The sequence below is a fragment of the Andrographis paniculata genome, unplaced genomic scaffold, assembly GCF_009805555.1.
Source record: "Andrographis paniculata isolate CXL003 unplaced genomic scaffold, ASM980555v1 Contig47END, whole genome shotgun sequence".
In the NCBI taxonomy this organism is placed as follows: domain Eukaryota; kingdom Viridiplantae; phylum Streptophyta; class Magnoliopsida; order Lamiales; family Acanthaceae; genus Andrographis; species Andrographis paniculata.
In genome coordinates, this window is record NW_026137581.1 from 19,473 (window position 1) to 31,927 (window position 12,455).

The 12,455-nt window shown below is 40.9% G+C and overlaps 3 protein-coding genes across 3 annotated transcripts; all 3 read left to right on the forward strand.

Moving 5' to 3' along the window:
• The first annotated feature begins 1,147 nt into the window (after positions 1-1,147).
• Positions 1,148-4,773, forward strand: LOC127252754 (uncharacterized). The gene is made up of 4 exons (XM_051277053.1): positions 1,148-1,617; positions 1,707-1,795; positions 3,015-4,705; positions 4,770-4,773. Exons 3-4 carry the CDS (start codon positions 3,015-3,017, stop codon positions 4,771-4,773), a joined length of 1,695 nt encoding a protein of 564 aa, XP_051133010.1. The 5' UTR covers positions 1,148-1,617; positions 1,707-1,795.
• On the forward strand, positions 4,747-5,750 carry LOC127252756 (uncharacterized). Its single transcript, XM_051277055.1, has 2 exons — positions 4,747-5,023; positions 5,113-5,750. Exons 1-2 carry the CDS (start codon positions 4,773-4,775, stop codon positions 5,684-5,686), a joined length of 825 nt encoding a protein of 274 aa, XP_051133012.1. The 5' UTR covers positions 4,747-4,772; the 3' UTR covers positions 5,687-5,750.
• Positions 5,751-7,389: 1,639 nt separating this feature from the next.
• On the forward strand, positions 7,390-10,573 carry LOC127252755 (uncharacterized). The gene is made up of 11 exons (XM_051277054.1): positions 7,390-7,414; positions 7,501-7,738; positions 7,839-8,080; positions 8,191-8,397; positions 8,481-8,570; positions 8,680-8,778; positions 8,888-9,184; positions 9,279-9,341; positions 9,452-9,536; positions 10,005-10,144; positions 10,235-10,573. Exons 2-11 carry the CDS (start codon positions 7,618-7,620, stop codon positions 10,250-10,252), a joined length of 1,362 nt encoding a protein of 453 aa, XP_051133011.1. The 5' UTR covers positions 7,390-7,414; positions 7,501-7,617; the 3' UTR covers positions 10,253-10,573.
• The last annotated feature ends 1,882 nt before the right edge of the window (positions 10,574-12,455 follow it).

Consider the following 12,455-nt stretch of genomic DNA (forward strand, 5'->3'; position numbering starts at 1 on the left):
TAATTCCGAACACTCTACAACGAATACGAAAAGCATCTTAATTACAATTATAGAGCACAAAGTAAGTATAATCTATAAAATGCTATATAATATAAAGGGAAAACATTGAAAAAACAAAAGCGCTAAATGTATGAATTTCGTACACTCTACAATGAATACGAAAAGCATCGTAATTACAATTATAGAGCACAAAGTAAGTATAATCTATAACATGCTATATAATATAAAGGGAAAACATTGAAAAAACAAAAGCGCTAAATGTACTAATTTCGAACACACCACAACAAATACGAAAAGCACTGCAATTAGAACTATAGAGCACAAAGTAAGTATAATCTATAACATGCTATATAATATAAAGGGAAAATATTGAAAAAACAAAAGCGCTAAATGTACTAATTTCGAACACACCACAACAAATACAAGAAGCACTGCAATTAGAACTATAGAGCACAAAGTAAGTATAATCTATAACATGCTATATAATATAAAGGGAAAACATTGAAAAAACAAAAGCACTAAATGTACTAATTCCGAACACTCTACAACGAATACGAAAAGCATCGTAATTACAATTATAGAGCACAAAGTAAGTATAATCTATAACATGCTATATAATATAAAGGAAAAACACTGAAAAACAAAAGCGCTAAATGTACTAATTCCGAACACACCACAACAAATACGAAAAGCACTGCAATTAGAACTATAGAGCACAAAGTAAGTATAATCTATAACATGCTATATAATATAAAGGGAAAACATTGAAAAAACAAAAGCGCTAAATGTACTAATTTCGAACACACCACAACAAATACAAAAAGCACTACAATTAGAACTATAGAGCACAAAGTAAGTATAATCTATAACATGCTATATAATATAAAGGGAAAACACTGAAAAAACAAATGCACTAAATGTACTAATTCCGAACACTCTACAACGAATACGAAAAGCATCGTAATTACAATTATAGAGCACAAAGTAAGTATAATCTATAAAATGCTATATAATATAAAGGGAAAACATTGAAAAAACAAAAGCGCTAAATGTACGAATTTCGTACACTCTACAACGAATACGAAAAGCATCGTAATTACAATTATAGAGCACAAAGTAAGTATAATCTATACCCTACCAAAAAAAGGGCTATTCACCACGGGTTGAGAGTCCGTAACAATAAAATCGTAACAAATAGATATATTAGTTACGACAAAATCCGTGACGAAAAAAAAAAAACCCGGTCAACGTTTTAGGTTCTGTCGTTACGCAAAAAATATCGTAACAAATAATGAGATGGTAGAATTTGGTCAAAATAACATTAGTTACGTAAAGTGTTCGTAACTACTGGTATTTAATTTTTTATTTTTGGAAAAGTTAAATTAAAAAAAAAAAAAAAAAAAAGTAAAATACTGGATTGACGCTTTCATTCCAGAAACGATCAAAATGGACAAAAACGCTATATCATCCCACACTTAGACAAATTAGGGCATCTGGTTCATTTCCCTCGTTCGCTTCTCACAGTCGCCCGCGATCCGATTTCCTGTAGCTGCCGACGACGACGCGCGAGGTGAAATCGATCCGTCCCTGGGATCTACTCCGGCGCACCTCACCCAGGTAAGGTTTTGAAGGTAGCTCGAAAAAGATTTTGTATTACGCGAGGTATCTTCGACAAATTAGGGCATAATCTCATTTCTCCCTTGTAGAAAACTCGATCGAGTTTCCTTCCTCTGAACCTGCAGGACGACGAGCATTGTGAAATCAACGGAAACGAGGGATCTACTCCGGCATCTAGGTAAGGTTTTTAAGTTTTCTCCCGAAAGATTTGGTATTACTCCAAAGTTCTTCGCCTCTTTCTCGGTATGGATATAGTCTTACATTTTAACTCCATTTGTTTGGGCTTTATCGTGTGTTACATTTGAGGTGAATTTGTATTCCTTTGTCCAGAAGGAGAGTTTTTTTGGTTGAATTTATTTTTTTGATATTTATCTTTAATTTATAGTTAAACACCAAGTGCAATGCTTTACTGTATGTTAAATTTATGAGGTATTTCTTTGTTCTGGTAGCTTAAATGTTAGATTAAAACATATTAGCTCAATCCTCTTGCTAATTTGTTCAGAATACAAAGTAATACATTACGTCAGGAAACTTAATTCGGCTGTTGGGAAGCATTTAACAAGATTTATGAATTGCGAAATACCTCAAGTTGCATGCTTCTTGAATTGCAGTTCAGTTTTCTGATCGTAGGTAATTTACTATCAGATTTCGTTATCCTGCATTTGTAGTATGCGTATACACATACAGTCACCCATACATATATTCATTATAGCATTTCTATAAATTAAGGATAAAATCCAGGGCTTATTTACACTTTGCATTGAGAGTAGGGAGTAGAGAGTAGAGAGTAAAGGATGAGGGCGAGAGTAGTAATGTGAGAAGAAGATGATGCAAATGCAGTTTTGGTGGAAACAGATACAGTGAATCTTGTGGCTTTGGTGCTGTGTACTATTCCTATTTGTATCCCTCTAATTGGGGTAGAGAGCCATTTCTGTACCTCTATATATATATGTATATCTATCTCAAAATTCTTATAGTACACGTCTTCCATCTCAATCTCCATCTTCCAGTCCCATATAGATAGATAGATAGATAGATATAGTGGTTGCAGCATACACACGGATGTCCCCCCCATGCTCCCCATGTCTTGTCAATTTCAGAAACTTTTTCACTTCTTTCTCACTCTCTCTTGCTGCTGATGTGTCTATTTGTGACGGCCCAGCATTTGTGACGGGAAATATATCCATATAATACTATTTACATTGCATCTATGGAAGATTTTTAAGTGGTGAGGGCTGCTGATTTTGGTCCATGTGCCTTAATGTTGTGATAAATTATAATGCTAGCGTCATGAAGAGCATCCATGTTTCCTATTATATCGGTGAAGGTTATGTTGTACTTATATGTTTTTGGTTGCATGTTTTGTTGATGGAATCGCATGTATATTATATTGCTAGATGGATAGGAGTTGGATAGACGATGCGAACCATATCTCCGCTCAATATTTGGACGGGGTCAGGGCTTTCTTAGATTTCGCATTTAAAGATCGTAGCTCTGAATCTTGCATCTATTGCCCCTGTACATCTTGCGGAAATCGCTTAACAAAATCTCGTAGAGATGTCTTGCTCCATTGTATTCGTTATGGATTCGACCAAACCTACAAGGTTTGGACTTGCCACGGAGAAGGAGAGGTGAACCCTGCTGTTGCAAACGACAATATGCCAATGCGTTGGGAGGAGGAACTAGAACTTCTATTGCGAGAGTGTGCATATACAGAGCACACCGATCCGGGGCCCAGTGGAAATGAACCTCATAGGGATGACGAAAATGAACATATACATCATGGCAGTAAGGGGTATAGAAAGATGTTAGAAGATGTAGAGAAAGAGCTCATACCAGGGTGCAAGAAGATGAGTAGACTCTCGTTTATCGCACGGCTTTTGCACTTGAAGGTTTTGTGCCACTGGTCTAATAATTCTATTGATTTGCTGTTAGAGCTGTTACGGGATGCACTTCCAGACGATGTTGTCCTTCCGAAGAACTTCTATGAGGCTAATAAGCTGACCAAGGACTTGGGGTTCACATGCAAGACTATCCATGCGTGCATCAACAATTGCATGTTGTTTACCGGGGAAGATGTTGACCGTGAGGTTTGTGTTGTGTGTGGGGAAAAGCGATTTACACAGGGTAAAGATAGATCTCCAGTGAAGAAGTTAAGGTACTTTCCATTAATTCCGCGATTGCAGCGATGGTACGTATCTTCCAAAACTGCATCTTCTATGAGATGGCATGCCGAAGGGCGTGTAGACGATGGCAAGATGCGTCATCCAGCAGATAGTCCTGCGTGGAAGAGTTTCGATCATCGGTACCCGACGTTCTCTGAGGAGATTCGCAACGTACGCCTCGGTCTGGCCACTGACGGTTTCAACCCTTTTGGGAATATGAGTGTGAGTTATAGTATTTGGCCCGTCGTACTTGTGATATATAACCTACCTCCGTGGCTGTGCATGAAGCAACCATCGTTCATCCTCTCTACGATTATAGACGGCCCGCATGGCCCGGGGGATCGGATTGATGTCTTCCTTCAACCTTTGATCGATGAGCTTAAGGAGCTTTGGTATGATGGTGTTCGGACGTACGATGCGAGTACTAAGGAGGATTTCCAGATGCGAGCTGCATTGCTGTGGACTATTAGTGATTTTCCCGGTTACGGTATGTTGTCAGGGTGGCCGACTCGTGGGGCGAATGCATGCCCTGTTTGTGGTTTAAAAACTCATTCCAGATACCTGAAAAATGGACATAAGTATAGCTATTGCGGGCATCGACGGTTCCTGCCGGCTGGGCATAGAATGCGCTTTGATAAACATGCATTTGACGGTTCGATGAGCTTTGACGGAAAGCCTTCTCGCTTGACCGGCGCTGAACTTCTGCAGCAGCTTCAGGATATGCCTACTGAGTATCGTACGGTTGACTTGATTGAGAAACGCATTGCACAGGGGTCTCGCAAGCGTCGCCGGGGGGTGGACGGGCAGCAACAGGTGTGGAAAAAAAAGAGCATATTCTTTCAGCTCCCTTATTGGTCTGAGAATGAGGTACGTCACAACCTCGACTTGATGCACATTGAAAAGAATGTGTGTGAGAATGTACTGTATACATTGTTGGGAACTAAGGGGAAAACAAAGGACAATCTGAACACGAGGAAAGACTTACAGTTGATGCAAATACGTAGTTCTTTACACCCGGTATCGGGTCCTAGGGGCGCTATATATTTGCCGGCAGCTACGTACACCATGAGTAACCCCGAAAAACGGATATTCCTATCTGTGTTGAAGGACCTCCGACCACCTCATGGGTTCAGTTCAAACTTATCGCGTCGTGTGAAGGTAGAACAACAACTAATATGGGGACTTAAGAGCCACGATTGCCATGTTCTTATGCAACGAATTCTACCTATTGCTGCCCGACGGTATACCCTTGAAACGCAATTATTTTAATTAACATGATATATGCCTCCTCTAAATATAACTGAAGGTGCTGATTCAACACTTCCTGTAGGTGTCTTCCCAAAAATGTTGTGCTCGTGTTGATTGAACTTTGTAACTTCTTCAATTCGATGTGCTCAGCTCATAACACAGTTCGTGAACTGGAGCGAATCCAAGAAAGAATTTCTTTGACGCTATGCCATCTTGAAAAGCTATTCCCACCTTCATTCTTTGATGTAATGGAGCATCTGCCTATCCATTTGGCTGAGGAGGCTATGGTGGCCGGTCCGGTGCAGTACCGGTGGATGTATCCCATTGAGCGGTACTTGGGTACTCTGAAGAGGTACGTACGGAACAGGGCACAACCTGAGGGTTCGATTGCACGTGGATACCTCATGGAAGAATGCGTGACTTTCTGCTCAAGATATCTCGGAGACATAGAGACCAAAGAGAACCGGGCTGCTCGAGGGGAGGAGGACGGGACACAACACGGGAAAGGATTGTTTGGTTCTAGGTTCAATCTTGATTACAATACGATGCACCAAATTCATTGCTACATCCTAGGAAATATAGATGAAATCAGTCCGTTGCGAAGGTTTTTTCACATCAATTTAACAATACTTGTATGCGTATCCGACCTGTGTTGAATATCTTCGACTTTTATTTTTGCACTGTAGGATTCACCTTGATACTATTAGGTCATGTCGAACTCGCGCACCCCCACGTGAGGTGCACCAGCAGCACAACGAACAATTTGCGTCTTGGTTTCAATCATATGTGAGTACCGCCTACATCGTCCGTACGTGGTATCTTGACTACACTCCCAAAAAACATTGAAATCACGAGTGTTCATGAACTACTTTACATCAAATGTAGGTAGATGATCCGACGAATAATGATGAGTGCCCAATCTCAGCGGAGATCCGTGCATTGGCGGGTGGACCATTATGCAATGCAACACGGTACTCTTCGTGCATTGTGTCAGGAATACGCTATCGTGTTCAAGACCGGGATGCAAGGAAGAGGACACAGTGTGCAGGTGTTATGGTTACGGCAGATACAGTGAGTTATGCCTCAGCTAGGGACCATAACCCACGAGAAGGTTCCGTGGCATATTACGGGATTCTTACGGACATTGTGGAAGTGTACTATAGCAATCAACAGAAGTATCTCCTTTTAAAATGTGACTGGGTGGATCTGGAGAGGGGCGTTAAAGAGGATGAGTTCAAATATAAATGTGTGAACTTTAAGTATTTGATGTACCCCAAGAACTTGCCCACGGATGAGCCTTTCATCTTAGCGACCCAAGCCTCTCAGGTGTGGTACATTGCAGACCCGGTTGATGAAGGTTGGAGCGTTGTCGTTCCGGTGTCACGGCGAGACACGTATGACGTGTATAGTACGATCGATCATAGATTCAGCACAGGGTTACCTTTAGATGACGGAGGCAATGTTAGAGGAGCAGCCGATTACTGGCTAAGGGAAGGTATTGAGGGGCAAGTAGTAGAAGATGCAGGGCAGATGGACCATGCCGATACTTCGCCTTCGGATTCGGAGGAATCCTCCGAAGATGATGGTGCTTAGCGCAGAATCAAATAAGCGGGCATTTTTGGTAGTATGCGAATATAGCCTAATTGGCCCATTTTTGATGGTTTGGCAACCACGCAACCTTTTTGAGTTCGCAGTTCAGAATAAATTACACATCTCAACAGATGGTCATCTATGTGGGGAGGGGGGGTCGGTGATTGAAGTACGTAATAGGTAACCACTTTCGGACATGCATGCCATCGTTCATAGGCCCTGTTTTCGCTTGATTTGCTGAAGCACTTTGCATCCATTATGCGCGCGCAGGATGTTATGATTTTTTCCGAATATGTCAACGCGGATAAGCTCTTTACCCCCGTTTGCGTATGCTGAAGCAATTTACCCTGATTAATTGCAGTAACTATTATGTGAATTTCTCGTAATATGTCACTTCATAAGCTTTGTTGTGATAAGTGTGTTTTGATTTTCTCCTAATATACGTTTTCATACTGCCAACTAACACTGGTGTCTTGCAGGTTATGGGCAAATCTCAACGTGCTGCCGTTGGAGGGTCACAGGATCCGGCAGTCTCTCCCGCAAGACGTTTTACCCGGGCATCCGCACGTAACAGCCCCCTAGAGGCAACTCATCCCGCAAGCAGGAATCCATCGCCCATCCGCAATCCCACAAAGAAAGTGACAAAACGGAAGGGATCTCGGGTCTCGCCACTGCTCCAGCGACTCCGGTCCATCACATCAGAGTGGGAGAAAGAGCGCGATGCTCGTGGTCAAAGCATGAAGCCAACATCTTCCACTCGAAGAGTGCTTCAGGATTCAGAGGGCCCTTTGGAGGTAATGTGGTTCCTTTGCCGAAAGCATGTCCTTATTTGAACTCTCAGTATAACACTACAATAGGCTGACACTGTTAACCCCAACAGGAACATGATGATAGGGATGTTCCATCACTTTTTGATCCGACGGCACTGACACAGGATGACGATGATACAATCCCCCCCACACAAGCAGATGACGAGACACTTCCGCCGACGCAGGACATGGAGACTGCAGAGAGTGATATGCCACTCTTGGATGAAGGGCCAGGCTCCGACCCCACTCTGATGACAGGAACAGAGGCGGGCAATATGGCACCATTGGACGAGATGACATCGCACGACGGTTTGGAAATTAGCCTTCAAAGATTACCGATTACATTTAGTGACTTCATATTTTGCATGTAATATCCTTATTAGAACATGTAATCTCCTGTTTGTGTCAGCTGGTTCGTCAAAGAAAAAGCAGGGGAGAGGGGCGGCACGAATGCCGCGTGGATGGGGAAAAGATCACAGGATGCTTGTATTCACATCGCCGGATGGTAAAAGCATCGTCGGACCCGACGTAAACGAGTACAAGACAGCCATTGGGGTCATTGCACGCAACGGAGCTCGACTTCCTCTACATTACCCCACGTTCGCTGAGATACCGGAGACGAAGAGACAGGGTGCATGGATGGAGGTTCAGGTGATGCAAACTTCATTAAATTGAAAGTTCTTTTATTTCATATAGATTCTTATATATGGCCCTACCATCTTCTCCGGACCTGGTGGAAACCGTGTGAAACGGCATTCCAGAGTAACAGCGGATTACCAGACTCAGCGGAGAAAGTGGTCTTGGCTGACCTAAGGGAAGTTTGGAGGCACTGGAAATACAGCATCAAATCAACTTACTTCAATCCGATCGAGGACGATGAAGAAGCACTGAAGAAGGTTCCCTCAAGCAGGATTGTGCCCGATCAGTGGCCGAAGTTGGTTGAGTATTGGCGCGACGAGAAGGTGAAGGTACGCATAGGGACATGCCAAATTAATATACGTTAAATCTGCACGGGCATGGACTGAGAACTAAATAACTTTGATTGACGTAGCTTCAATCCAAGAAAAATGCGTCGAACGTAGCGAAAAGAAGCTTTCCACATCGTACTGGGCGGAAGTCATTCACGACTCTGGCAGAGGAGGTACCTTTTATTACAATTAAGTAATTAGTCATGTCATGCTCCATCCCCATATTTTCCTCTCCTGTATTTCATTATGTTTTCGATGACAGAAGGCCTTGTATTGCTGCAGATCAAGGCAAAGGGGAAGGACCCCGACAATCTGGAGATTTGGATTTCCAGTCGCACACAAGGCAAGGGAAAGGATGACCAAGAAACCGAGGAGATATTGGTAGAATAAATTCGTTCCCAACTTAGTTACAATTCAGTCAGTATTTACATCTCTAACAACAAGAGCAAGTTCGGCCTCACTTAAATCTTTCCTGTAGACTTATTTACAGAATGAGCTAAACAAGGTTCCCCCTGAAGGGCGGACTCCCTCTGTTCGGGAGACTCTGTACCGACGGGCCCTTGGGGGAAAGATTAAGAAGCGGTCAAAGGTCGACAGTGCGGCAAGTTCAGCTCATCCCCGCAGCGAGTCAACTGGTTTAACAGACAGTGTAGCATTCCAGCATGGGTGGGAACAACTACAGAATGGAATGGAGGAGCTGAAGGCAATGATGGATGAGTTCAAAACCATCAAGGCTGATGTGTATGCATTCATGCACAGAAACTCCGGAGCGGTTACTGGCCAGGCAGTAAGTATTCATAATCCCTGACCTGTTTGGTATGAGTATCCCATGAGATTTGGATGGCGAAGGAATTTACCATCCTCGGCATGTTATATGATAGGGCACATCTCGTATTGATTCAGTCCCTGAGATTCCCAGGCCTGTGTCCGAGCCAAGCATGACGGTATGATTCCGTGACGCCCTGGAGTTTCTTAGAAATCAGTGCAGTGTCTAATTTAGGCTACTCTTGACTGCGTACTACCTTATCCAACTCATATGCCCTGTCTGTTGTAGGTCGGCACACATGTGCTTCTATTATCCCGCACCGGTGAGAAAAAAGTTGTTGCAGAGGGACTTCTGCTCTGCCCCCCTGGGCCAGGTTGGTCCGGTATCTTTGAGGATGTTTAATTAAACTTTTAATATGCCTCAGCGAGATATCGTAGGTTTTCGTGACTGTTCAGGCCTCATATTGCGTATTAGCATGGATTCACTAAGTGTAGAAGTATACAATGATACGATCCGTGGATTTCCAAAGCGATGTAGACTGTTAATGTAGGGGTGGTAAAATAACTGCTATTATGACGACCCATGTTTATTGAAGGATGTTTGGTTTAAAGATCAAGCTGCAATTACATAGGAAATTAGGGTATAATGTGCTTCGCTACCTAACTCATGAATGTAATACCATGTACTGTACGACATGTCTGAATGTACGTACTCCTCTTGTTCTAGTTCCAAAGTATTACACTTATAATGTCTGTGTTATGACATGTTATATATACAGTTCGAACGTCTGTTGATATATATGCTTGAATGTAATCAAAAATTGCTCTTGTGAATGCTGTAGGTGACACACTTTCCTTGGTCAAGGTCTTCGTGACATCCGCGTCAGTCCCGGACACACCCCTTATTTTGCCGACCATTTCTGGGGCGACTACCCTTCGCGATGTCGTCGGCGAAGATCCTATTGAGTGGAGCTACAAGGACGTAAGGATCTACTTTAATACCTTTCTTGTATTGCCTTCCGAAATTTATAAGAAGTATGACTTAAAGTAATCTCTGTGTTGGCAATTGCAGCTCATGCGCCGGGCTTGAAATGTTGGTACCGATACACCCATGTTAATTGCCCCGTTTGTCATATGGATTGAATGTCGAACCTGTCTTTGGATGGATTGTGTTGAGTTTTTGTTGAACTATGTCTGGAATTGATGCGTAGACCTTTGTGGTTTGAATTCGTATGGTGAAAAATGTGCCTAATGGGATTGATGGATAACCGTATTTGCTTATTGCGTTGTTTACTTGTGTTTGAACTGTTAAGCACGTTTTGCGGAACAGGTTGTTGATGTGTAGATACTAGTAGGCTTGTTCTATGGGTTGCTTTACTTTGTTGGTAGGTATGGAATTCAGATTTTAATATGAATTAATGTTTGCGCGGGGCGTAATGATGATGATGTTTATAGCAATCTTTGTATTCGTAATTTATTTTCGTATCATACGCATCACAGCAGGTCCATTTGTTACGAACAATTTCAATTGCAGCGTACCCCCTGTTTTTCACAATACGCTATTTTTCCGTAACAAAAGGCCAGAAAATCGTTACAAAAAGTGGTCTTTGGATATTTGTTGTTACAGACGGTTTCGTGACTATAAGTAGGTAATATTTTTTTTACGGGGTTCAATGCCGTTACAAATAGTCGTAACAAAAACCAAGTTCTGACAACCGGTCAATGGAAAACACTTGTAACGCGAGGAACTTCCGTAACAAATACCGTAACTAAAAGTCCTGCCACACGCGCGGAAGGATCTACCTTTCGTTACGAGAGAAAATTCGTAACAAACATCGTAACAAATACCATACTTCAGGGAGCGTTGACCGATCGTAATAGTTACGAAAAGTGGCGTGGCAAAAAACATTCGTTACGCGAGTACACATTACGGAAAAAAGTCGTAACAAAGGCGTAGCAAATACGCAAATTGCACGAAATATGGCTTTTTGTTACGATTTTCCGGCCGTAATAGAAAACAGTTTTTTTGGTAGTGATAACATGCTATATAATATAAAGGGAAAACATTGAAAAAACAAAAGCGCTAAATGTACTAATTTCGAACACACCACAACAAATACAAAAAGCACTGCAATTAGAACTAAGTATAATCCATAACATGCTATATAATATAAAGGGAAAATATTGAAAAAACAAAAGCGCTAAATGTACTAATTTCGAACACTCTACAACGAATACGAAAAGCATCGTAATTACAATTATAGAGCACAAAGTAAGTATAATCTATAAAATGCTATATAATATAAAGGGAAAACATTGAAAAAACAAAAGCGCTAAATGTATGAATTTCGTACACTCTACAACGAATACGAAAAGCATCGTAATTACAATTATAGAGCACAAAGTAAGTATAATCTATAACATGCTATATAATATAAAGGGAAAACATTGAAAAAACAAAAGCGCTAAATGTACTAATTTCGAACACACCACAACAAATACGAAAAGCACTGCAATTAGAACTATAGAGCACAAAGTAAGTATAATCTATAACATGCTATATAATATAAAGGGAAAATATTGAAAAAACAAAAGCGCTAAATGTACTAATTTCGAACACACCACAACAAATACAAAAAGCACTGCCATTAGAACTAAGTATAATCTATAACATGCTATATAATATAAAGGGAAAATATTGAAAAAACAAAAGCGCTAAATGTACTAATTCCGAACACTCTACAACGAATAAGAAAAGCATCGTAATTACAATTATAGAGCACAAAGTAAGTATAATCTATAACATGCTATATAATATAACGGAAAAACATTGAAAAAACAAAAGCGCTAAATGTACTAATTTCGAGCACACCACAACAAACACGAAAAACACTGCAATTAGAACTATAGAGCACAAAGTAAGTATAATCTATAACATGCTATATAATATAAAGGAAAACATTGAAAAAACAAAAGCGCTAAATGTACTAATTTCGAACACTCTACAACGAATACGAAAAGCACCGCAATTAGAATATAGAGCACAAAGTAAGTATAATCTATAACATGCTATATAATATAAAGGGAAAACATTGAAAAACCAAAAGCGCTAAATGTACTGATTTCGAACACTCTACAACGAATACAAAAAGCACTGCAATTAGAACTATAGAGCACAAAGTAAGTATAATCTATAACATGCTATATAATATAAAGGAAAACACTGAAAAAACAAAGCGCTAAATGTACTAATTCCGAACACTCTACAACTAATACGAAAAGCACGTAATTAC